This window comes from Enhydra lutris, unplaced genomic scaffold, assembly GCF_002288905.1.
Source record: "Enhydra lutris kenyoni isolate GAN:26980312 unplaced genomic scaffold, ASM228890v2 scaffoldscaffold39, whole genome shotgun sequence".
Classification (NCBI taxonomy): Eukaryota; Metazoa; Chordata; class Mammalia; order Carnivora; family Mustelidae; genus Enhydra; species Enhydra lutris.
Window position 1 is genome coordinate 19,416,311 of NW_019154123.1, and position 27,949 is coordinate 19,444,259.

The 27,949-nt window shown below is 35.7% G+C and overlaps 1 protein-coding gene across 1 annotated transcript in view; it reads right to left on the bottom strand.

Moving 5' to 3' along the window:
* LOC111154994 (stromal antigen 1) overlaps positions 1-27,949 on the bottom strand; it is a 432,305-nt gene that overhangs the window by 292,327 nt on the left and 112,029 nt on the right. Inside the window, exon 2 of the mRNA XM_022514974.1 lies at positions 7,718-7,829. Within this exon, the coding sequence (XP_022370682.1) occupies positions 7,718-7,746 (29 nt within the window). The 5' untranslated portion in view covers positions 7,747-7,829. The remainder of the gene's footprint in view (positions 1-7,717; positions 7,830-27,949) is intronic.

Consider the following 27,949-nt stretch of genomic DNA (forward strand, 5'->3'; position numbering starts at 1 on the left):
AACTGATGAATCAAAAAGTCCACCCCTGAAACTAATGATATACTATATGTTAATTAAATTGAATTTAAATTTTAAAAGGTTTTAAAAACAGACCTGATCATCTACAATTCAAGATTTTTAAGTCACATGTAACATGCTTCTTTGAATGCCACATCAAATTTACCAAATACCACATATAAAATTAAGTGCAACACTGACTTATTTCTAGCTCTCTGCTCAAGGCAATATAATTAACTGATTTATTTAGTTAATGCATAAGTGTACTTTAAGTTGTTATGCAAATTTATCATGGTCATCATTATCCTGTCTTACTCATACTCCTAGAATCATATCAATCTTCCTCTTGTGCCATTAGCTAACAAGTGTTCCCATGACGTCCCCCCATATAATAATTCTCCAATTCTTTCCATGATTATTACCATAATAATCATGAATAATAATACCCTGAATTAATTTCAACTTAACTATTTCTAGTTCCCTCATGCAAGGCATTCTACATGACGTACTGCCAGTAAGATTCTTAACACTGCAGTATTTCCTTATTTGCAAATCTTCAAAGGTGATCTGGTATTTAAAACTGTAAAAAGAGGGGTGCCTGGGTGGCTCAGTGGGTTAAAGCCTCTGCTTTCAGCTCAGGTCATGATCCTAGGGTCCTGGGATCGAGCCCCACATCTGGCTCTCTGCTCAGCAGGGAGCCTCCTTCCTCCTCTCTCTCTGCCTGCCTCTCTGCCTACTTGTGATCTCTGTCAAATAAACAAATAAAAATAAAATCTTTAAAACTGTAAAAAGAAAAAAGACTGAGATTTCTGAGGAAGATGGAGAGTAGGAAGATCCTAGGCTCACATCAACCCACAGATACACCTAGAAACCACCCACATCAAGATTACATAACCCAGAAAACGACCAAAAGACTGTTACAACAGACTCCCCACAGGCAAATTTAGAGAAGAGGCCACATCAAAGACGATAGGAAAGGCAAAGATTTGCTGGGAGCCAAACAGACCCACAGGACTGTCTAAGGGAGGTCAGGAAGCCACCAGCACAGACAGGAGAGTAGAACAGCTACCACACCAAGCACACAAGGCACCCCATGCATGGAGGACCCATACTAGGAAGACTAATCACCGTAACATTTGGCTTTAAAAACCAGAGGGGCTTAACTTTGCAAGTTCTCACCATCACCAGGGCTTAATACCAGAAACTTTAAAAATTAGCAGGCTGCCTCTGGGAGAACTGGAGGGCAATGGGAAACAGAGTCCTTGCCCTTAAAGGGGGTGGGGGGGGGGGGCACATGAAATAGCAGTAACAAACAGCTCCAGGGAGATACAGAGCAGAAGCAGCAGTCTAAAAAATGACTGAAAAATGACTTAGGAAGGGAGATTTGTTTTCTAATCTCAGTGAATATGCTGAAGGGGTACGGATGTTTGGGAGACTCCTCCAAGAACAGAAGAGCTGGCAGGCGCCATTTCCCTCCCTCTTACTCAGCCTAGATACATGGACACATACAGAACCAGTATGAACACACTCTCCATCTAGCTTGCTAACAGCACCCTTACCCCCATGCTTTCCTGTGGACCTGCCCCCTCCAGGCCCACCTCCAAAGGAGTCTACACAAAGCTGTATCATAGGTATGGAATTGTGCTAACAGCCCCAGCAGGGACTAGGAACAAGGCAAAGTGACTCTTGCCCTAGGTAAAGGGGAAGAAAACCACACATACCAGTTTGACTGCAGCACAGGCAATGGACTTGGGGCAGACAGCTGATCTGACTACAGGCACTTCCCACCTGCAGTCCCTGCAGGCACTTCCCACCAATGAAAGCTTTCTCATGGGTCAACACAGGGATAGTACCTGCAGTCTGATGCTACTGGAGCTCTGGCAAATGCCTGGTCTGACCTAACTCAATCCCAAGGCCACCCAGACAGGCACACTAATAACAAAGAACTAAACTCTGCCCACAACAGGCAGGAAGAACCATTACAGAGGACCAAACTGAAGGCAAATACAGCTCACCCACAACAGCAAAGTGCATACAACATTCATAGAAGACACCCCTGAAACCAAAGGTTTGGATAATTAGGGGACAATGCACTGTAGGGAACTAGAGGACATCTTATTCATAAGGCCATTACTTTCAATAGGAGGAGATGTAGCTGACTTATTTAAAACATGAGAGATAAAACATAAGACACAAATGAGGAGACAGAGGAATGTGTCCCAAATAAAAGAACAGGACAAAAATCACAGCTAGAGACCTAGAAGATTTAAAGTAACAGATACTCATTGGATTTGAAAAAAAGAGTACAGGAACTGAAAGAGAGCCTTAACAAAGAGGTAGAAAATATAAAAAAGAACCATTCAGAGTTGAAAAACTCAGTAACTAAAATTAAAAATACACTAGAGGGAATAAATAGTAGACTAGAGGAATCAGAAGAATGTATCAGCAACCTGGAGGACAGACTAATGAAAAACAATGAAGCTGAACAGGAGAGAGAGAGAAAGAAAAATAAATAATAATAATAATAATAAATGGAAACAGACTCAAGGAGGATGCCTGGATGGCTCAGTTGGTTAAGCATCTGCCTTTGGTTCAGGTCATGATCCTCAGGCCCTGGGATGGAGTCCCACATCAGGCTCCTTGCTCAGCGGACAGCCTGCTTCTCCCTCTGCCTGCTGCTCCCCCTGTTTGTGCGCTCTTACTCTCTCTGTCTCTGACAAATAAATAAATAAATAAATAAAATCTTTAAAAAAAAAAAAAAAAAAAGACTTAAGGAACTCAGTGACACCAATAAGCATAACATTTGCATTATAGGGAACCCCGAAAAAGAAAGGAGAGAAAACGGGGAATAAAATTTATCTGAAGAACTATGGTGGAAAGCTTCCTGAATATGGGAAAGGAAACAAGAAATCCATATTCAGGAGGTAGAGAAAGCCCTCTCCCCCGCAAATCAATCCAAGGAGGTGTCTACCAAGACACGTAACAATTAAAATGGCAAAAAGTAGTGATAAAGAGAGCATTTTAAAAGTAGCAAGAGAAAAGGAAACAATTATATACAAGGAAAACTCCATGAGGCAATGAGCTGATTTTTCAGCAGAAACTTTGCAGACGAAAAGAGAGTAGCATAATATATTGTCACTGAAAGGAAGTGCAGAAGGGAAAAGACCTGCAACCACAAATACTCAATCCAGCAAGGCTATTATTCAAAATAAAAGGAGAAATAGTTCCCCAGACACACACAAATTAAAGGAATTCATGACTACTAAACCAGCTTTACAAAAAATGTTAAAGGGGACTTTTTAAATGGAGGGAAATACCATAAAGCAAGAGTAGGAAAAGTAGGAAGCAGTAAAAATAAGTATGTCTATAGAAGTCAGTGAAGGGATTCACAAAAGCACTGAATCCCTGTATTTTACCCTGAAACTACTATAACAATGTATATTCATTATACTGGAATGAAAGGTTTTTTTTTTTTTAACTTTTTTAAAAATAAAATTAAAATTATAAATAATATTGATCTAGTCCAGGACTACATAGTAAATATGTAACACTTCAGGGTCTTAAAGTCTGTCTGTCTACTATTCAACTCTACCATCATAGCCTGAATACAGCCACATATAATATGTAAGTGAATGGACCAGTCTGTAGTCCAATAATATTCATAAAAACAGAACTCTGAGCCACTAGCAGTAGTCAATTCCTGATCTAGCTCATCTTATTCATCTTATTCATCGCCACTAAAAAATAATAAATCATACTGCATTTTCCTCAATACAGACCAAAAAGATTATGTTTACATATACTGTGTGCTATTTATATACATTATCTGCAACAAACATGTACAAAAACCTTGTAAGAAAACACATTATATCAATACAGACAAAGAAATGAAAGATCTGAAAATGTGATTATCTTGTTTATAGTCACATACCTAGTATGTGGCACAGTATATTTAGATCTCTAGGTAAACCTGAATTCTCTCTCTCTATGTCTAGCATACTAGACGCAAATATTGTGTTTTCTTTTTCTCTTGTGTGGACAGAATCTACTAGTGCTTTTGATGCTTTAAATCAGAAAGCAACTATAGGAACATGTCTGTTCTAGCATATAATACATAACCCATTAGTGAAAATAATTTATCCTTGAGCACTACACTTTACTGATAAAAGAGAAAGGTACAATATATTTTCTAATTCTGCCAACTGCAGCCAGTTTAAAAGATGATAGCTATTATCAACAAATTACTAATACATTCCAATTAGTATATGTGTATATGTGTGTTTATTAGAATATACAAGAATACATATATAATTTTTTTTACTTCAAGCAATAGTGAGGATATAAGAATACAAGGAAGAGTTTCCCTAACTCTGAATCCCAAACTGAAGAATAACAGTTTGACTACTACTCTGCCATAAATATTTATGATTTTGCATATATAAATACATATCAAAATACAATTTATTTCATTGTTTTATTTTCTTCTTCTAACTATATTTGTTTTAAATTTTTTAATTAATAGGAATCTTCCATGCAAGTAAACAGAATTCCGGAATAGTATGCTTCATAATACAGTACGCTTCATAATACATATGAAATTTATTTAATTATTTCCCTATCCGTGAGCACTCAGACTGTCTCTAGTTTTAAACTACTAAAGAGCTGAAACAATTATCTTGTACAGTTAACTCTCATTATATAGTAACAAACTGCTCTCTAGGACAGGCACAGAATCCTTGATCAAAAATTCAAACTTTGACCAACTGCTGCAAAAAACCTACAAACACCGTGCCAATGTTTAATGTTCACATTTATACTACTACTAGACAGAAGTTAAGAGAATGGAAGAACCAGATCAAATCTTATAAAAATGAATTTTTATTCCCTAAAACTCTAAATTCTGTCTACCTCTCTCCATTTGCACCGTAACCACTTCAAGTTGTCAATATAACTGGCTTGCATACTGCAATACCCTCCTCTTAAAAGGTCTCCTTGCTTCTACTGTTGTCCCTCCCAAATAATCACTATACTACCCAAGAGTGATTTTCTAAATCTATCCCATGCATCTCTTCCACGCTTAAAATCCTAAACTGACTTCTTACTGTCCCTAAAAAGAAAAATTCAAAATTCCTAATATCATTTAAGCAGGTCCCTGTATGATATAGCCCCACTCTACTCACAAGCCTTAATCTCATGTCAATCTCCATCCCCAACCCTGAAAAAAAAGAAAAAAGAGAAAGAAGAGCTTTATTCCAGTCTCTCAAACATACCATGAGTCCTCCTAACTCAGGGTCTCTGTACATGCCATTCCTTCAATCTGAAATTAATACTCTGATCTCTTCTTCTTCCCAAACCTTTCCTCTGCTTCAGAGTTAAGCTCAACTCTTTTCCAGAGAAGAGTAGACTAAATCAAGGCTCGTGGTAAAATTCTCACAAAATTCTCTAATTTATCATCCTAGCACCTCAATGGCAGATCTATATATTTGTGATTACTTCACTAATGCCTATTTATATAAGTTTCATGAAAATATAGACTGAATCTCTACTACATGCTCTTTCTCTCAAGAACCTAACATACCTTCAGATACTGTACTATGTAGCAGAATATAAAAATATGTGGTAACTGGTAATATTTCACAATGCCTAACAGTAAACACCACAAAGGTGACAAATTCATCAGTGATAACATTATCTAAATAAGCTAAGAAATAACAAGGTCACAAAAAAAATTTTTTTAAAAGGTCATTCACTGGTTCTCGTGTATACTTAAAATAATCATTACTGAACTAAACATTAAGAACTGCTGGGTCGAAATATTTTTGTTTTTGAGGAGATCGTTAGAGATCATTTTTTTTCCTCCCTCTTTTTTTAAAAAGATGGCATGGAGCCCAACATGGGGCTTGTACTCAAAATTATGAGATCAAAAGTCAGACACTCCAACCGACTGAGCCACCCAGGCACCCCAAGATCAATTTCTAATATACTGTCTTCACTTTACAAATGATGGAAACTGAAGTTTACAAATACTAAGAAATATATTTCCTTTCACTTACAATGCAGACATGGTATTGCTGGCTGGCTGGAATAAAGAAGGTAACATATTGCTGTTATAATATCTGTCAAAATACTCAGAGAACTGTATGCCCCCAACATATGTTCCTTAGATCTCAACTTGACCAAGAGTACAATCTCCCACTGACAGACTGAAAGCAAAGTTCATTTATCCACCTAACAGATCACCACTATCCACTACCCATAATCATAATACAAGCTTACATTTTAATGAAAAAAATTCAGTTACTCACCAAAAAAATGATGTTAAATACTATTGTGTCAATGTAACTTCTCCTTAAATGCAACATGTATTTAAATATAATCTCTCTTCCATATTTAATCAAAGACATATTTCTATTGGGCCTACCTAATAACTAATAGTATAAGATAAAAAAGTGCAGTTTAGGCAGAAACAAGGATTATAAAACATTATGTTAAAGTATGGTACTAGAAGAAAAGCAAAGAACGTTACAAAACCACAGGAGGATACCTACCCCAACTCTGAGGGGAAAGAAGAGTTTTGCTGGAGGCATGACACATCAGCTAAGACCTATAGTATTAGTGAGCTTGCCAGGTAAGAGCAGAGTTAAGTAGGAACTGCTGGCAGGACAAAGATTTAAAAAAAGAAAGAAAATATTATGTGGAGACCTCCAAAAATCTTTATGTTAAGAAGTATTAAGACATGAGTTAAGTACTTAGAAAGGGCTTAAATTTTATCTCCTGTATTTGGGGGGGGGAAAGGAAGATAGGTATAGATAGTTTTTCAAGCAGGTAAAGACATTTAGACACCTTTTTGTCTTAGATACCTGAAGGAAAAACACAAAGCCGGAAAATGAAGTAAAAGGTGCCTACAATCTCTTAGTAAAGAGATATATAAATGAACCAGGACAATAAAAATATAAATAATTACATAAACCGTTGATCACTCTCATTATATCTAAACCATTATCATACAGGATCACAGTATGCAGGTTCCTAATTTGTATCCTGATGAAACCTACAAATGAGAAAGTATCTGCTACTACACTAATTGTATTTCCCAAAGAATACAAAATAAGACCCAATTCTAGATCCATCCTACAATTCCAACACATCTAATGAGATACTACTAAAAATGCAGATGCAACCGGAATGGCCCAACAATCACAATCTCAGCAAAGGAAGGTGGGGGAGGTGGAAGGGTATGTGTTAGAGAAACAGTATGATACAGGACAGGAGTTTATGCACTTCTGTATATAATGAATGGTCCAACAAAATGGTCCAAAAAAATATTTATACTTTACAAGCGATTCATTCTCTATCACAACTTGTAGCACAAAAGCAGTTAAACAATTTGTAAAAGAGTAAGAATGGCTCTGTACAAATTTATAAAAATTTATAAAAAATTTTTATAAAAACCAGACAGCATGCCAGCCTTGGTCCATGGGTCATAGTATGCTAACCCCTGATAAGGAGAGTAACATCTTTGCTCAATAACACAAAAATATGGATATTACTACAGCAAGGGCCATGCACAGATATGGTAATTACACAATCTAACAGCTGTTTGATTTCAGACATACTGCTCAACTATCAGAGAACTTATCTGATGTGTGTCATTAAAAAAAGCATTTCATATACAAAAATGTGGTATTTTTTTAAAAAATAAGAAAACTGTAATACTTACTGTAACACTGGTAACTCTGAAGTAATCATTGCTGAAGAGGTCTTTCCACAATGCAGCAAAAGAAACAAATGCTGTCCAACTCAAAACTTTTTAAATAACCTCAAAGCCAATCCTGTTATTAAAAAAAAGAAAAAGAAAGAAAGAAAATTATTTTATTTCCAGCTTACTGAGGTATAACTGACAAATAAAATTGCATGATATTTAAAGCATACATGATGATTTGATATGCATATACATTGTGAAGGACTCCTTCTCATCAAATTAATTAACATATCCATCACCTCACAGGTGAAGGTGGGATATTGCTATCCACCTTACAGAAAATAAAAAGATTATTAGAATGGACAGTTGTATGCCAATAAATCACATAACCCATGGTTAAACGGACAAATTCCTAGAAATATAAAAACTGCCAAAACTAGCCCAAGAAAAACAGAAAATCTGAACAGACATACTGATGTAAAAATCCTAAAAACAAAACAAAAAATCTGGCAAACAGAATCCAACTACATATTCAATGTAATATATGCCATGGGCAAGTGGGATTTATTCCAGGAATGCAAGAGTGATTCAACTTAAAAACAGTGGTCAATTTAATACATTAATAGAAAGAAAAATGAGCTACATGATCATCTCAAATTACGAAAGAAAGCATCTGGCATAATCTCAAGGGAAACCAAAAAGCCAAATATTCTTTCATAATAAAAACATTTTAAAAAACTAAAAAAGGAACTTTCTTAATATGATAAAGGCCACTTATGAAGAATACATTGGTAGCTTCATCAATAGTGAAAGACTAAAATGAAAGCATTCCCCCTAAAATCAGGAAGAAAACAATAATGTCCATTTTCACCACACCTTTAAAAATGTACCACTATACGTTTTAGCAAGAGACAAGAGACAATTAGTCAAGAAAGAGATATGAATTACACCTAAACAGAAAAGAACTAAGTTATCTGCATTCACAAATGGCATCATAATAGTTTATATACAGAAAATCTCAGAGAATCAACAGCAATAAAATACTAGTAAAGAAAAGTTGCAGGGTACAAATAACATACAAAAATCCACTGCATTTATTAGAACTGCATAATGTACCAATGGTGCAGGATACAAAAATTACTATGAACAATTTGGTTGGTTTTTTTTGTACACTAACAATGAACAAATCAAGAAGGCAAGAAAGGAAAAATTCGATTTGTAATACTATCAGAAAGAATAAAATAATTAAAAATAAACAACCAAGTCCCCTGGGTGGCTCAGTCAGTTAAGCGTCTGCCTTGGGCTCAGGTCATGACCCTAGAGTCCCGGGATCAAGTCCGGCATTAGGCTCCCTGTTCAGCAAGGAGTCTGCTTTTTCCTCTCCCTCTGCCCCTCCCCTTGCCCTTTCTCTCACTCTCTCTCAATTAAATAAATAAATCTTAAAAAAATAATTGTTTAAAAACATAGTAATAAAAAATAAACAACCAGGGTGAAAGACCTGTACACTGAAAACTACAAAACACTGCTGAAAGAAATGAAAGAAGACACCAGTAAATGGAAAGATATCCACTGTTCATGAATGGGAAAACTTATTATTGTTAAGAGGTCAACACTATCCAAAACAATGTACAAATTCAATGCAATTGCTATCAATATCCCAATTACATTTCTGCAGAAATAGAAAATTCCATCCAAAATTTATATGGAATCTCAAAGGAAGAGACTCCTAAAAGCCAAAACAATATTGGAAAAAGAAGACCACAGTTGGAGGTCATACTTCCTGATTTCAAAACTTAACCACAAAGTGACAATAATCAATACTGTGTTTCTGGCATAAAGACAAAGAACAATGAAAAAGATCCCAGAAATAAACCCTCACATACACTGTCAAATGAATTTTCACAAAGGTGCTAAGACCATACAACATGGAAAGGACAGTCTTTTGAACAAATGATACTTGGAAGAGTAGACATTCACATACAAATGAATGGAGCTGTACGCTGACCAGACACCATATACAAAAATTAACTCAAAATAGATCAAACATCTAAATGTAAAAGCTAAAACTATTAAACTTTTTCAGAAAACACAGAGCAAAAACTTCATGACACTCTATGTGACATTAATTTCTTATATATGACACGAAGAGCACAAGCAGCAAGAGAAAAAACAGGTAAGACAGACTTCATCAAAATCAGAAACTTGTGGGGGCACCTGGGTGGGTCCGCTGGATGAGAGTCTGGCTCTTGGTTTTGGTCCAGGTCATGATCTCATGGGTCATGGGATCAAGCCCCCAGTAGGCTCCACACTCAGCGAAGAGTCCACCTGGGATTCTGTCTCCTCTCCCTCTACCCCTCCCCTGGTCACAAGTGCATGCATGCTCCCTCTCAAATAAATGTTTTTAAAAAATCAAAAATTTCCGTGCATCAAAGGACACTATCAAGAGAGTAAAGAAGAAAGCAAAAGGGGGCACCCAGTGGCACAGTCAATTAAAGCCTCTGACTCTTGGTTTCAGCTCAGGTCGTGATCTCAGGGCCGTGTGAGAGGTGAGAATGACTAAAATTAAAAAGACCATTTCAAGTGTTGGTGAGGGGACAGAACAACAGGAAATTTCACATATGGCTAAAGGGAATGAAAAACTGAAGGTTGGCCATTCCTTAAAAAATTATATATACATTAACCATGACCGAGAAATCTCTCTCCTAGGTATTTGTCAAAGTAAAAAGAAAGCTTACATTCATACAAAAACATACATTCAAATGTTTATAGCAGCTTTATTCTTAATTCCCCAAAACTGGAAACATCTCCCAAATGGCCTAAAGCAAGTGATTGGATATATAATATGGTACATCTATACAATGAAATACTATCATACAGGGGCGCCTGGTTGGCTTAGCTGGTTAAGCATCTGCCTTTGGCTCAGGTCATGATCCCAGGGTTCTGGGATCCAGCTCAGCATAGGCTCCCTGCTTAGTGGAAAGCCTGCTTCTCGCTCACTCACTCTCTCCCTCTCTCTGTGCTGCTTCCCCTGCTTCTGTGCTTGCTCCCTCATCAAATAAATTTTAAAAATCTTTTAAAAAAATACTACCATACAATTAAAAGGAAGACTGCTACTGACTGATACATGCCACAACATTTATGAATTTCAAGTGCATAGACTATCTCCATACTATATAATTCCATTTATGAGATATTATAGAAAAGTACAGAGAACAGATCAATGGCTGTTAGAGGTTGGGGGAGAAAGAGACTAACTAAAAAGAGACAGCTTAAGAGAAAGTGGGGGTATATGCTGCATACAAATTAACACTTTTCTTTAAAATCCAACCAGAATTTTTATTGAAATTACTGAAATTATTCTCAAATAAATAGGAAAAGAAAAAGGAACTATAAGAACCAAAACCTGGAAAAAGAACAAAATCAGAAGATTCATTTTACCTAATTCCTATAAACATACAAGCTTACAAAATTTTACGTAAGAAACACAAAAATGGAATGTTTTATATATTGCCATGCAATCTGCATTTTTCACTAAGGAAAGCACTGTGGGCACTCTACCTCATTTGTTTTAATTATTATTTCTTAATACGTATATGTTTTAAAATGATTCTGTAAAAGTATTTAAGCCATTTTTCAGTGAAAATTTAGCATGTCTCTAATTTTTTTACCACCATATACAATACTGTCATCTATCCTTTCTCAACTACACAAACGTTATTTGTAGGACAGATTCCTTGTGATGAACATTTATAAAACATTCATACAATTTTTTACTGCCAAATTTCCCTCTAAAAATACTGTACCAATATACACTCCTCTCACCAGTATATGTTGAATTAGTTAAATATAAAAATATACTCACTATATATTGAAGCTTATTTAAAGTACCACAGATTTAGCTTTATACCAATACACCTTTAAAGGAAAAACATATCAGTACACCTTTCCTGCTCTGTAACCACCTTGCTCTGAAAAGAAAGTCTACCCTAGGCTTTCAGATCATATACCAAGATGTCTAATGACGATTTGGGGGACATTTGCAAGATTTTGAAAATTTGAATTCATGGAGATTTTACTTAAGAACAATAATCCGGTGCATTCTTATCCTCTACTCACTGTTTTCATTGAGTGTCTCATTTTACTGAGCACATCCAACTCTGTCTTAGAAATCCGTACATTTTGCCTTGTGTACTCTGTACAGCTTTAGAACTATTTCCCTCAGTGGAGAAGATATAAATAAATGATGAGTTCCAGCCTTCCCCTTAACATTATGCCAACCCTTAATCTAATTATTTTGTTCTAACTATAGTTTTAAAAGCCTTGTTTATACTTAGTATTTTTCAGAAGCCATCCTAACATTATTCTAAAGTTCTATTAATTTTATAAATCCTCCTTGGCCACATATGAATCTATTCTGTTTTTACAGGTCGTCTTCTTTAAACTGGTTGTAACCAGACTGTCTTTTTTTTCCTTACTACTGAGGACACCCAACATTAATTAAATAAGTATCTACTGAGTAGTACCTACATGCTAGGCATTGTGTTAAATTTTATTTTCAAGAATGAAAATTCCCCATTTTTTCAGAGTTAGCTTGGTTTCAAAGATACCCTACATAAAAGAACATCCCTTCCTCCTGCCCCCACCCCCACCTCTCTCTGGCATTTTTTCTAGTATCTAAGTACACTTCTCATGATGAGGAATTTTTTTCTCTATGCTGACCTGATTACTACTCCCATTTCTCCAATCAGTTCTCACTCTCAAAATAAAGTACAAAGAGCAGTTTCCCTTATTTTGTCAAAATTATAAGAGATTTTTTTTTTTTAATGGCAAAACTAGAAAATATCAGGCAGCACATCAGTAAGGACCTAGGTAAACTCAGTAACTTCACCAACCAATTGGATATAACTGACATCAATAGACTACTTCATCTATTAACAGCAGAATTCACATTCTTCTCAACCTCACAGCACTGATCAGACTGACCATATTATGAGCCATTAAATACACATTAACAATCTGAAAAAATAAAAATCATACAGTGTAGGGGCACCTGGGTGGCACAGTGGGTTAAAGCCTCTGCCTTTGGCTGGGGTTGTGATCCCAGGGTCTGGAATCAAGCCCTGCATTGGACTCTCTGCTCAGAGAGAGCCTCCTTCCTCTCTTTGCCTGCCTCTCTGCCTACTTGTGATCTCTGTCTGTCAAATAAATAAATAAAACCTTTAAAAAAAAAAATCATACAGTATATACTTCACACTACAATGAAATTAGAAATCATCACCAAAAGGAAAGCTGAAAATCCTAAGGAGATCAAAAACACACTTCTAAGTAAAACAAGTGAAAGAAATTTCAATAGAAATGTTAAAATATTTTGAGATAAATGAATACTAAAATACAACTTAATAAAATTTATAGATGCAGCAAAAGCAGTGCTTAGAGAAAAATTTATAGCATTGCATGCCTACAATAGAAAAGAGAAAATCTAAAATCAATCATTTAATAAGCTTTCATCTTACGAAACTACAAAAAGAGCAAAAGCAAGCAGCAGATTAGAGGAGAAATCAAAGAAGTTGAAAACAGTGAATCAACAATGAAAATAAACAAAAGCAAAAGTTTTTTTCAAAAAGATCAAAAAATCAATAACCTCTAGGCATGCTAATTAAGAAAAAAAGAGATAAGACACAAATTACTAAAATGAGAAATCAAAGAAGAAATATCATTACAGAATCCGAGGACATTAAAAGGATAAAAGGGTATATATTGTGAACTATTCCCAGAAATTTGATAACTTAGAGGAAACAGACCAAGTCCCTGAAAGACACTACCTATAAAAAACATGAATAGTTCTATTTTAAGAAACTTAATTAATAACTAATAACCTTCCAAGACAAAAAAAACCACTAGACCCAGATGGGTTCACTAATGAATTGTACCAAACATTTAGGGAAGAAGCTACACAAATTTTGTACAACATTTTCCAGAAGACATAAATAGAGGAAATACTTCCTAACTTAATCTATGAGGGCATCACCCTAATACCAAGACCAGACAAAGACATTACAAGAAAACCGCAGAGCAGTCTCTCTCACAAAGATGTAAAAATCCTCAAAAAAATATTAGCAAATCAAGAATTTTAAATGTACTGAAAGAACTTACCACAACTAAGAGGGATTTACCCTAGGTATGCACAACTACTTAACACATGAAAATCAAGTAATGAAACCTATCATACAAGAGGCAAAGAAGAAAAATCATGTGGTAGTATCAATAAGTGAACAGAAAGCATTTTCACAAAATCCAACACACGTCTGTGATTTTAATAAAACTCTCAGCAAGTAAAATAAAGGAGAACTTCCTCAACTTGATAAAGAACATCTATAAAAATCCTACAGCTAACAACCGATATAACTGTGAGAAACTAGAAACTTTCCCACTAAGAACAGGAAAAAAACAAGGACAACTCCTTCTTACCATTCCTTTTCAACACCATTCTGAAGTTCAAGCAAACGCAGTTAAGACAAGAAAAGGAAATAAAAGGTACACAAACTGGGAAAGGAGAAATCAAACCTCCTTTGTACACATACTACACAACTGTCTATGCAGAAAATCTAAAAGACAAGACACCCCTCCCCCAGAAAAGCCCCACCCTCTTGGAACTGATAAGCAATTATAGCAGGGTTGCAGGATATAAGGTTAATATATAAAATACCTTTCATATAAGCAAACAATGAATAACTGGAATTTGAAATTAACAATACAATGACATTTACCTTGGCACCAAAAAAGGAGAGGAAACAGGTATAAATTCAATAAAATATGCACAAGACCTGTATAAGAAAAACTGTAAAACTCTGATGAACAAAATCTAAGAACTGAATAAATGGATACCAATTTCACGTTCCCAGATAAGATGATTCAATATTGTCAAGACATTAGTCCTTCCCAAATTGATCTAGAGATTCAACACAATCCCAATTAAAATCCCAGCAAGTTATTTTGTGTATATCACAAACTGATGCTAAAGTTTACAGGGAAGGCAAAAAGACCCAGAATAATCAACACAGTACTGAGAGAGAAGAACAAAGTTAGAAGAATGACACTACCCAACTTACTATAAAACTAAAGTAATCAAGACTATACCAAAATCCAAAGTAGATCAATAGAACAGAAAAGACAGACTGGAAATACACCCACACAAATACAGTCAACCAATCTTTGTCAGAGGAGGAAAGATAATACCACAGATAAAAGACAGTGTTTTCAACACAGGAAACTAGATGTCAACAAACAAAAAAACTAACATCAAGAACAAAAACCCTTAAACACAGATCTTACATTCATCACAAAGTTAACTCAAAATGGATCAGATCTAAATGTAAACTCCAAAGTATAAAACCCAGGACACCTGGGTGGCTCAGTGGGTTAAGCCTCTACCTTCAGCTCAGGTCATGATCTCGGGGTCGTGGGACTGAGTCCCGCATCGAGGTCTCTGCTCAGCAGGAAGCCTGCTTCCCCCTCTCTTTCTGCCTGCCTCTCCGCCTACTTGTGATCTCACGTGCTCTCTCTGTCAAATAAATAAAATCTTAAAAAAAAAAAAAAGGTATAAAACCCTTAGAAAGTAACACAGGAGAAAATCTAGATGACCTTGGGTATGATCATGAGTTTTTAGATACAACACCAAAGGTAAAGCTATGAAAAAATCTTTTGACAAACTGGACTTCATTAGAATTTTAAAATTCTCCTCCGCAAAAGAATGATAAAACAACTCACAAACTGGGAAATAATATTTGCAAAAACATTTTGTCTTTCTAACTTCTGAAGTATCAAAAAATTCTTAAAACCCCAACAATAAAAAAAACAACCAACCTATTAAAATATGGGCATAATTTCTAAACCAATATCTCAATGAAGAAGATACACGGCAGAAAAACAAGAAAAAATACTCAAACATCTTATGTCACTAGGAAACTGCAAATTAAAAAAAAAAAAAGTGAGCTACCTTTACACACCAACTAGCATGGCAAAACTCCAGAACACTGACAAAACCAAATGCTGGTGAGGATGTGAAGCAACAGGAATATAAAATGATACAGCAACTTTGGAAGACAATTTGGCAGCTTCTTATAAAACTAAACATACTCTTAAAATATGATCCAGCGGTTCACCTGGGTGGCTCAGGGGGTTAAGCCTCTGCCCTCAGCTCAGATCATGATCTCAGAGTCCTGCGATCGAGCCCCTCATCAGGCTCTCTGCTCAGCGGGGACCCTGCTTCCCCCTCTCTCGGCCTGTCGCCTTCTCTGTCTATTTGTGTTCTCTCTCTGTGTGTCAAATAAATAAATAAAACCTTAAAAAAAAAATGCCCATAATCCAGCAATCATGCTCCTAAGGTATTTATCCAAAGGAAATGAAAACATCTCCATACAAAAACCTGCGTATAGATGTTTTCAGCAGCTTCTTTAGTAACTGTCAAAACATGGAGCAAACAAGCTGTCTTTCAGGAGGTGAATAAACAAACTGGTATATGCAGGCAATGAAATATTACTCAGCCCTAAAAAGAAACGGCTATCAAGCCATGAAAAAGACATGGAGGAATATCAAATATATGTTACTAATGGAAAGAAGCCAATCTGAAACTGCTACATATTATATGATTTCAGCAACATAGCGTTCTGGAAAAGGCAAGACTATGAAAACAGTAAAAATTTTAGATTTGCCAGAAGTTAGGGGGCAGAAGGGAAGAAAAGAGCACAGAGGAGTATTAGGTCAGTGAAAGTTTTTATATAATATCATAAAGATGGACATGTCATTATACATTTATCAAAACCCACAGAATATACAACACCAAGAGTGAAACCTAACGCAAACTAAGGACTTTGGAGGATAATCATGTGTCAGTGAGGTACTGAAGAGATGTACCATTCTGGTGGCAAGACACTGATAGTGGGGAGGCTGTATATATGTGGGGACAAAAGGTATAGGAAGTTCATGTGTCTTTTGCTCAATTTTGCTATGATCCTAAAACTGCTCTTAAAAACAAAGTGTCCTTAAAAAGAAAAAAAAAGTAAATAGCTTATAAATAGTTTAATGTTTTCAACAGATGCTAATTTATGTCCATATGCTGTAATATCTTTTTCTCTGGACAATCTTATAATTTTATGTGGATTTAAGCACATGTATTCAAGAGTGCATGTGTCCACACAGATAAGAGGAACAATGCCCTTTCTTAAACATTTGGTATCTCCATCTGTTTGTCATGCACTCACTGCCACAAATGATGAGAGAAAGGAAACGAAGAATATAACTGCTACTCTGTTCAGTTCCTAGCATAAAACTCTTTTATCAATTCTTATTACCTGAATGAAGAACAAAGGTTAAAGAGAAATAGCTGTAGTTTCTTTCCAATTACATGCATTTTCATCTGTATAGTACAAGATTCTATTCTTTAATCAGAAGAATCATTCTGTAAAGACATATAATACAATCTAATTAATTCAGGCCCTTCTTTTATCATTCCTAATTATTTATCTAAGTTGTCCTAAAGAATCTCTTAGCAGTGGGGGAATGGGTGATTCAGTAGATTAAGCATCCGACTCTTGATTTCAGATCAAGTCATGATCTCGGGGTCATGGGATTGAACCCCACACCAGGATTCATGCTTAGCACAGAGTCTACTTGTCTCTTTCCCTGTCTCTCTCGTGCACGCACAAACAAAATCTTTTTAAAGAGAAAAATCTCTTAACAGTGAATGTGCATGTATATATATCCGCATGCATACACACATACACATGATTTACAAAGCAATGATTAAAATGACAATTATATTATTTCTGAAACTGTTTTTCAACAAATTTACTGCCCTGTACCAAAATAGAAGGAATATGTTCATTTACTATTTTTACTGGATTTATGATTGTTCCCATTCTTTATAACAGCAAATAAAAGATATTAAGAAAAAATTTTGTCCAGTATTAACACATGTATATTTCATACTATACAGAATTTAAGTAGCATTTATTCAAGAAAACAAAGTTCTTAACCCTCTTCCCAGTAAAATTTAGCTGTATTATACAGTTGACCCTTGAACAACACAGGTATGAAATGCACAAGTCCATTTACAGATGGATTTCTGCCATAAATACAGCATAGTACTATAAATTTATCTTCTCATGATTTTCCTAATAACACTTTATTTTCTCTAGCTTACTTTACTGTAAGAATATAGTACAGAAAACATTTAACACACAAAATTTGTGTTAACAGACTATCTTACTGCTAAAGATTCTGGTCAGCAGAAGGTTAATAGTAGTTAAGTACTGGGGTAGTCAAAGTTATACGCAGATTTTCAACTATGAGAGGAGTTGCACCCCTAACTCCCATGTTGTTTTTAGAGGTCAACCATAAACGAGAAAGATTTTCTACCTCTTTTAATTGACTAAAAAGAATGCCAAAATAGAATTAATACTCCAATATAATATCCATTCACCCTACAAGATGGCCCAAATAGGAAATATGTAGCATTAAGACACAAGAAATGGCAAAGTGGTAAACTTTTGAAAATATTAACCTAACAATTTCAAATGCTAAAGAGGCAGAAGGATAATCTACACCAAAATTGAATTATATGCTCAATGGCAGAGAGATAGGTTCACTAGTAAGAGCAAGCTGGTTCATTAGTCTGCTTTCTCTTCTAATAACATATTACAAAAAGTTATCCTTCTTAGCATTTCTGAGTAATATAACCTTACAAATCAAAAGGAATGTAGCAGAATGGTTTAAGAGTTTGGGCTTCTAACAGGTAGGCTTTCTAACTGTAACTTACTCTGCCTCAATATTCCTATTTCTCAAAGAGGAATAATAAGAGAAGAAAACTTCAAATGATTGTTAAGAGGAGTAATCAGAATGCCCGTAACTCTTCAATAAATATTAACTCATAGCTACAGGAGAAAGGAGCAAATAAAAATATAAAGGAATGTTAGTAAGTGCAACTATTTTTTTTCCTTTTCTTTTCTTCACTGCCATAGTCTTAATGCCTAAAGCTTACTAATTATTTGTTGAATTAACAAGAAGTGTGTATGCGTATACATATGTGTATGTGTGAGTCCATGCGTGTCTATATATATATATATTTTAAGCAGAGAGTGCAAAACTGAACATGAGGAGAACTCTCAGTTAACAAACTAACCAAAGATAGGAGCTTTTTCTTTAAAAGAAAAAGGAAACCGAAAAGAACAGGTCAGGGTTGAATTCTCAGTTAACTCTTTTAGCAGTGACACCTGAAACTGGTAGAGTAGGAAAGTGGGAGACCAAGCAGAGGCTAGAGGATGAGACCAAAGAGTAGGGTATATCAGAGTGGAAGATTAGAACATAAGAACATCAGAAGGTTATGTTTGAAAAAGCCCCTACAAATGATCTTAGATACAGATAAAAATCCCACAACTCAGATGAAATGTCTCTGGATTAATAGAAAATAACAAGCTTTTAATTTTTTCCATATTCACCAGTCTCCCCCAAAAGCTTTATACATTAAGCTCTGAAAATGCAATCCGATGAATAAACGTATTCAACTTCTTTCCCAAAAATGCTGCCTCTACATCTTCTCCTTATCTATCCACATTTTCCCTTTTAGTATTCCCCTAATTTTATCTTCTTATACTCCAAAGCCATGAAATTTCACCAAGAACCTTAACACTCTCCTAACATCTCAACTCTGGTGTTCCTCCTCGATTACTCTAGTCTTAATTCCAAAGTGCTTATTACTTCTCTTATAAGATCACTCTTTTGTTTCTGTGCATGTGTACATATTACCTCATGCTACACAACCCACTCTTCCTGAAGTAAACTGGGAAGCTCTTACCTTGAAACCCAGGCAGAGTTAGGTCTCATAAATTTTCACACTTTGTACATACAACTGAGAGTACTTTTTGCCACATATTTTGTATGTGCCCATGTATTATTTTGTAATTAGGAGTGTTACAAATTTTATTCCATTCTCTACCTTCTTAAAAAAGGTTTTATTTATTTGAGACAAAGAAAGAGACAGCAAGAGAGCAGGCACACACCCAGGAGCAGGGGGAGGGGCAGAGAGAGGGAGAAGCAGACTGCCCATTGGGCAGGCAGCCAGATGTGGGGCTCATTCCCAGGACCCTGGGATCATGACCTGGGCCAAAGGCAGATGCTTAACCAACTGAGCCACCCAAGTGTCCCCAGTTCCTTACATTTATCACTCTATGTTAGTCTTTTTTTTTAATTAACTTTTTTTAAAGAATAGTTTCAAGTTCACAGCAATTTTCCACATATTTTTAGTGATTCATTGGTATTTCTACCTCTTCAGAAGATTTATGATCTTTTTTTTTGATTTGTGAACTTTTAGAAAGAATTATCCTCACTTTCTGTTCTTAAAGAATTAATTGTATAGTACTTGGCACCCAGAAAGGGGGCTTAATAATTAACAACTGTAAAACATAAAGATATACCAATTCATTAGTAAGTCTGTTCTTAATGCTACTGTGCATGGGTTTTTTTTTTTTTTATTATGATTTCTAACTGGTTACATAGTTATTACAGAACTTACCATTTAATCTAACTGAAATTTCTGACTTCCAGAAATCTGTAAAACACTGGAACCATAAAAGGAACTCAGGTTCTGGCAAGATCCATACCTCTTTTCTTTCTATGGAATACTGCATCTGGCCAAGGTAATGAGCTGGGATTCAGGAATACAATTAGGGCAGGTATACTATGTGAAAAAGGCAGGGGCGCCTGGGTGGCTCAGTGGGTTAAGCCGCTGCCTTCGGCTCAGGTCATGATCCCAGGTCCTGGGTTCAAGCCCCGCATCGGGCTTTCTGCTCAGCAGGGAGCCTGCTTCCTCCTCTCTCTCTGCCTGCCTCTCTGCCTGCTTGTGATTTCTCTCTGTCAAATAAATAAATAAAATCTTTAAAAAAAAAAAAAAAAAAGAAAAAGGCAGAAAAATCTAAGAACATCAACGAGATAGATCCAAACTACAGCTTTGATGAAGGATTAGAAGTGAGATACAAAATAACGAATCTAACAGACAGGAGTAAAACTGGGGGCACCTGCGGGCTCAATCAGTCAAGCATGATGCCTTTGGGTGAGGTCATGAGGCCAGCCAAAATCCTGGGACTGAGGCGGTATCAGGCTTCTTGATCAGCAAAGAGCCTGCTTCTCCCTCTCCCTTTCCTGCTCTCTTTGAGGCTCCCCCTGGCTTGTGCCCTCTCACTCTCACATTTTCTCAAATAAGTAAATAAAACTTTTTTTTTTAAAGGGGGGGGTAAAATTATAAACACAAAGTGGAAGCAAAAGAAAAGAATCAAATGGACTGTATCAAACACCAGAGCAGGTTGGAAAGAATGAAAGTTTAGACTGTAGGGGCAGACCTGTGGCAGATTCAACATTCACTCGTATCTCTATTATTAATCCAACTCAATCAAAATTTAAGAATCTATTTATAAATATGTATTCACTAGCATTTGTAAAAGAAAAATTTTAACTTAAATAAATGCATATTTAAACATAATTTAAATGTAAACTTAAATATAAAGCTTCCAAAGTTATCTTATACCATGTTAAAGCATACAAATAATGATCACAAATAAATACATCATTGACTGGCATGCTCTAAATTTAAAGAGCATTAAAAATGCCATCAGACTTTTTCTTCAGACAGAGGGTAAGATGGTTGCAGAGGAGTAGGAGGACTCTGGGATCAACTATTCCCACTAATACAACTAGGTAACTATCAAATAATCCTGAATATCCCAGTAATCTACCTGAAGACGGGCAGAAGAAACTCTACAACTAAAGGTAGAGAAGAAGACACATCAAAGAAGGTGGGAAGTGTGGAGACATGTCTTGGGAGAGAAATGGACTGTGACTGCTAAAGCGGGCAAGAAGGAAGAGAGACAAATTAGCACACAGTGGCGTACATGGAGAAAATGAATTCCTGTAACAACTGGCTTGGAAAGTGAGAGGACCCGAATTTCACAAATTCTGACAGTCTGCAGGGCTTAAAGACTGGAGTTTTAAAGGTCATTGGGCTTGGCCCTGAGAAAGTTCTATGGGTATCGTGCTGCTCTTGGAGAAAGGGGTAAACAGCCAATGGTCTTACAGTATGGAAATAGAAGGGAGGTTAGTTGCTCATCTCCAAATGTGTCCCTGAGAAGAACCCTCCGGAGAGAGAAAAAACAAAATAACCAAAAAACTGGCAAGTGCCATTCATTTCCTGCCCTTCATCCCGCAGCAAAAACACAAGGCCATGCTGTGGGAACTAGCATAGCATGGACACTTGCTATCTAACTGGATTACACCAAGCCCCACCCCGCAGCACTGTGGAAGAACTACCATCCCCAGTCACACCTGCCTCAGTCCCAGCACAGTGGGCTCACTCCTCCAGGAGACTGGCCCAAACCCCTACCAACACCACATCTCCCAATCTGGGAGTTCTGTGAAGCCTCCATTCCAGTGGCAGCAGCACAGGTCTCATTTCACAAGCAGATCAGAGTACATATAGTTAAACCACATTTAGGCCAGGAACACTGCACACAACAGGCTGAGGGAACCCCTGCAGAGGATAGGCCTGAAGGATAAAGCAGTCAGAACGCACTGGAGTGCCCTAGAGTACAGGAGACACTACAATGCAGGGCACTACAGGACCGCTTCTTCATAAGGTCATTATGCTCAAGAACAGGAAATACAACAGACTTACGTAACAGAGAGAAACAGGTCCAGAGATTTAAATGAAATGAAAAGACAGAGGAATTTCTTCCAAATGTAAGAACAGAACAAGGCCACAGACAGACATCTAAGCAAAACAAATGTAAATAATATACTTAATGGAGAATTTAAAGGAATAATCATAAGGATACTCACTGGACTTGAAAACAGAGTGGAGATCACCAATGAGACCATTAACAGGAAGATAAGGAATAATACAGAGATAAAGCGTCCAAAAAACAAAATGAAAAACACACTTGTAACGAGCAACAGGCTAAAAGAAGCAGAGGAATGAATTAATAACCTAGAAGACAGTATAGTGGAAAGTACTCAAGCTGAACAAAAAAGAGAAAAGGGACTTAGGCAATATAAGAATAGACTTAGGGAACTTGGTGACTTCATCAAAGATAATAATATTCATATTACAAAAGTCCCAGAAGAAGGAGGAAGGGAGGAGGAGAATTTATTTGAAAAAATAGTAGCTAAAAATTTCCTCATTTGGGGAAGGAAATAGATATCCAGATCCAGAAGGCATAGAAAACCGCCAACAAAATCAACAAAAGCAGATCTATACACCAAAACATATTGTAAATTAAGAAGGAAAATACACTACTAAAGAAAAAAAGAAAAAAAAGACAGTTACATTTAGAGGAAACCCCATAAGGATACCAGCAGATTTTTCAGCAGAAATTCCAGATCAGAAAGAAGTAGCTTGATAAACTCAAAGTGCTGAAAGGGCAAAAAACAACAACAAAGAATACCCAGCAATTAGAAGAAGTGATAAAGAGTTTCCTGATAAATAAAAACTAAAGGAATTCATGATCACTAAACAAGTCCTGCAAGAAATATTAAAGGGAACTCCTTCAGTAAAAAGGAATCGAGAAAGTGACAGAATCCCGCATGGGGCTCCCGGCTCAGCAGGGAGTCTGCTTCTCTCTCTGACCCTCTCCCCTCTCATGCTCTCTCCCTCTCACTCAAGTAAATAAATAAAATTTTAAAAAAATCATTCACCATGATCAAGTGTGTTTTATTCCTAGGTTGCAATGGTGGTTCATTATTCATAAATCAAACAACATGATATACCATATCAACAAGAGAACGAATAAGAACCATATGATCATTTCACAAGATGCAGAAAAAACATCTGACAAAGTACAACATCCACTCATAATAAAAACCCTCAACAAAGCAGGTTTAGAAAGAATACACCTCAAAATAATAAAGGCCATATATAAAAATTCCACATCTAACATTATCCGTAACAGGGAAAAATTGAGATCCTTTCCCCTAAGGTAAGGAACAAGACAAAGTTGTCCATTCTCACCACTTTTATTTAACATAAAGTCCTAGTCTCAGTAATCAGACAACAAAAAGAGAAAGAGTAATAGGCACCTAAATCAGTAAGGAAGAAGTAAAACTTACTATAAGCAACTGACACAATATTATATATAGAAAATTTGAAAGACTTCACAAAAAACTGCTAGAACTGGTAAACAAATTCAGTAAAGTCGCAGGATACAAAATCAGTGTAAAGAAATTCGTTGCATTTCTATACACTGATAATGAAGGAGAAATAGAAATCCAGAAAATTCTCATTTAATTGTCTCATTTAATGATCTTTAATTAAGAAAATTATATCACTGCCCCCAAAATAGTAAGATACCTAGGAATAAACCTAACCAAAGAAATACCTGCACTCCGAAAACTATAAAACACTAATGAAAGAAACCGAAGACAACACAAAGAAATGGGAACACATTCCATACTCATGGATTGGAAGAACAAATACTGTTAAAATGTTTATACTATGCAAAGCAATCTACACTTTTAATGAAATCCTTATCAAAATACCAACAGCATTTTTCACAGGAAAAAAAAAAAAAATCCTAAAATTTGTATGGAACCATGAAAGACCCCAACTAGCCAAAGCAATCTTGAAAGAGAAAACCAAAGCTGGAGGCTTCACAATTCTGGACTTCAAGTTATATTACAAAGATGTAGTAATCAAAACAGTATGGTACTGGTACAAACACACACACATATATCAAAGAACAGAATAGAAAATCCAAAAATAAACCCACAATTATATGGTCAATTAATTTTCAACAAAGCAAGAATGAATATCCAATTGGGGGGGCGGGGGGAGGAGGGACCAGTCTCTTCAACAAAGAGTGTTGGGAAAAGTTGAAAACAACATGCAAAAGAATGAAACTGGATCACTTTCCTACACTATACATAAAAATAAATTCAAAATGGATTAAAAGCTTAAATGTGAGACCTGAAAATGTAAAACTACTAGAAGAGAACACAGGTAGTAATTTTTCTGACAGTGGCCATAGGAATTTCTTTCTAGACAGGCTCCCTCAAGCAAGGGATATAAAAACAAAAATAAACTATCAGGACTTCATCAAAATAAAAAGCTTCTGCATGCCAAAGAGAAACAATCAACAAAACTAAAAGGCAACCTAAAAAATGGGAGAAGATATTTGCAAATGATATAAACAATAAAGGGTTAGTATCTAAAATATATAATTAACTTGTAAAACTCAACACCCCAAAAATGAATAATCCAATTAAATGGAGTCAGAAGACATGAACAGACATTTCTCCAAAGAAGACATACAGAGGGCCAACAGACAAAGGAAAACATACTGAACATCAATCATCATCAGGTAAATGCAAATCAAAACTACAGCAGGTATCACCTCACACCTGTCTGAATGGCTAAAGTAAAAAAGAGGTGCTGGCAAGAATGTGGAGAAAAAGGAACCCTCATGCACTGTTGGTGGGAATGCAAACTGGTACAGCCATTGAGGAAAACAGTATGGAAGTTCCTCATAAACTTAAAAATAGAACTACCCTATGATCCAATGATCACATTACTGGGTATTTACCGAAAAAAATACAAAGAACACTAATTCAAAGCAATACATACACCTCTATGTTTATAGCAGCATTATTTACAATAGCCAACATAGGAAGGAGCCGAAATGAACATGGATTGAAATGGATAAAGAAGATGTGTTATATATACACAATGGAATATAACACAGCCATGAAGAATGATGAAATCTTGCCATTTGCAACATGGAGTTGGAAAGTATAAGGCTAAGTGAAATAAGTCAGATGAAGACAAATACTATATGATTTCAAACCATGAAATTTAAGAAACAAAACAGAAAAAAAAAAGGAGAGAAAGAGACAAATCAAGAAATAGACTCTTAACTGTAGCTAATAGTTATCAGAGGAGAGGTAGGCAAAGGGATAGGTGAAACAGGTGATGGATGGAGGTTAAGGCATACCCTGACAGAATTGAGCACCAGATGATTAAAATAAAAACTTTAAAAAAAAAAAAAAGTACTGCCAGCCTTTCAAATAAGCAGCAAGTCAAAAGGAACTCCAAGAAAATAAAGTTGCCTCACACTAAATCACACTGCACCATACATATAAGAAACAATATGTGCAAACAGAAAACTGAACAGAAAACTGACAGCCTGTTTGTCAAAATTACTGAAATTTATATTTCCATGTGCTTTATATGAAAACTGCATTGTGATCCTTTAAAATTAAAGTTTTTCTAAAATTCAACCACCACCATTTAACTTCTCCCCAGCAAAAAATTATATTCATTTAAAAATTTTCCTAATGGATATACACTGACTCATACAAATAAGAATTGTCTGACAACCAACAACTTCATTATGTGAAACAGTATATATCACCATTTTAGTTACTCGAGATGGGGAACAATAAAAATATTTCAAATATGTCCTCTAGCTAAAACAAATAAACATCCATTGTTAAAGAAATTTCCACAAAGACAAAAAAACTTCTTAAAAAATCTTATCAAAATAATTAACTTGTAGAGCCCCATGATTTTCGTATAAAAATTATTTCAAGTTGGGGCACCTGGGTGGCTCAGTGGGTTAAGCCGCTGCCTTCGGCTCGGGTCATGATCTCAGGGTCCTGGGATCGAGTCCCACATCGGGCTCTCTGCTCAGCAAGAAGCCTGCTTCCTCCTCTCTCTCTCTCTCTCTCTCTCTGCCTGCCTCTCCGTCTATTTGTGATCTCTCTCTCTGTCAAATAAATAAATAAAATCTTTAAAAAAAAAAATCTTATCAAAATAATTAACTTGTAGAGCCCCATGATTTTCGTATAAAAATTATTTCAAGTTGGGGCACCTGGGTGGCTCAGTCAGTTAAGCATCTGACTCTTGATTTTGGCTCAGGTCATCATCTCAAGGTCTTCGGACAGAGCCCTTATTCAGACTCTGCACTCCGCAGGTAGCCAGATTGAAGTTCTCTCCTTCTGCAACCACCCCGCTTGTGCTCTCACATGCGCTCTCTAAAATAAATAACTAAGTCTTTAAAAGAATTATTTCAAGTGTTGAAAGTACCATTGTCTTACTACAGCCCTAAGAAAAAGTTTTAAGATTTAACAAAAGCACAAATGGTAATTATTTTTAATCTGGTGAAGAAAACATCACTAAAAGCCAAACTTTTTTTTTCAACCCCCCTTAAAATATGTGAATCTATTAGTCCAGTAAATAAAACTTTAAATAAACAAAAGTTAAAAATTAAAATCTGAACCATGTATATCTCAAGTTTAATGCCTTATCTAATCCATTCTTTTTCTGTATAATCACTGTCTCCATCTTTTATTAACTCTGTACAACATTAATCTGCAAAGTAGACTCTATAATACTAATTCTAATTTTGAAACAAGAACAACATAATAAACCTTTCTCACTGCAGCATGCACATTTCTGTTTTCTGGCTAGAGATGAAGCTATAGTCTTCACGAGATATTCTGAAATAGTTTTCTATATGCTTAGTTTCATGGGGAAAAACTCCCACAAACTTAAAAAGCCAAGACCATCTTGTTTTGGAGTCCTCCATTCCATAACCTCCCCGGTACTTAAAATCTACTAAATATAAGTTGATGTTACACAATGTTAGTATCCCAAAAATGTTTAAATTATGGTGCCCACTCTTAAAGAACTTAAAGTTCAGAAAGAGAGAAAAAATACCCAGAGACCACAATAGGTAGATTCTAAATTCCATGGAGAAAGAATATATACTTATTAAGTTTGATGAAGCAGTGTAAAAAAAAAAAATTCTATGGGACCATGATTAGGAAGAAACAGGTTCTTAATTAATCCCTATGACTAAATGAACTTTAAGGGAGTGAGGTCCAAACCAGATCAAAGAAAGGAAATTGTAGTGGTTTATTACTTTGTGAATTGGTTTAGAAAATTCATCTACAATTAGAAAATCTGAACAAATACTGGTTAATGAATAATAAGGTATATAATTTTGTGTTGTTACTTTAAATCCAAGGAGAGCTATGTGAAACCCTCATTTTGTTTCCCAGGGTTGTAACTTCACTTCAAATCTACTGATCCACCAACAAGTATAATTTTAAAGATTTATTTTAAAGATTTATACTTGATAAACCTAATTTTTTCAGGCAGAAATCATTAAAGAGATACTAAAACTGATAAGCAAAAGTATAATAAGAAAC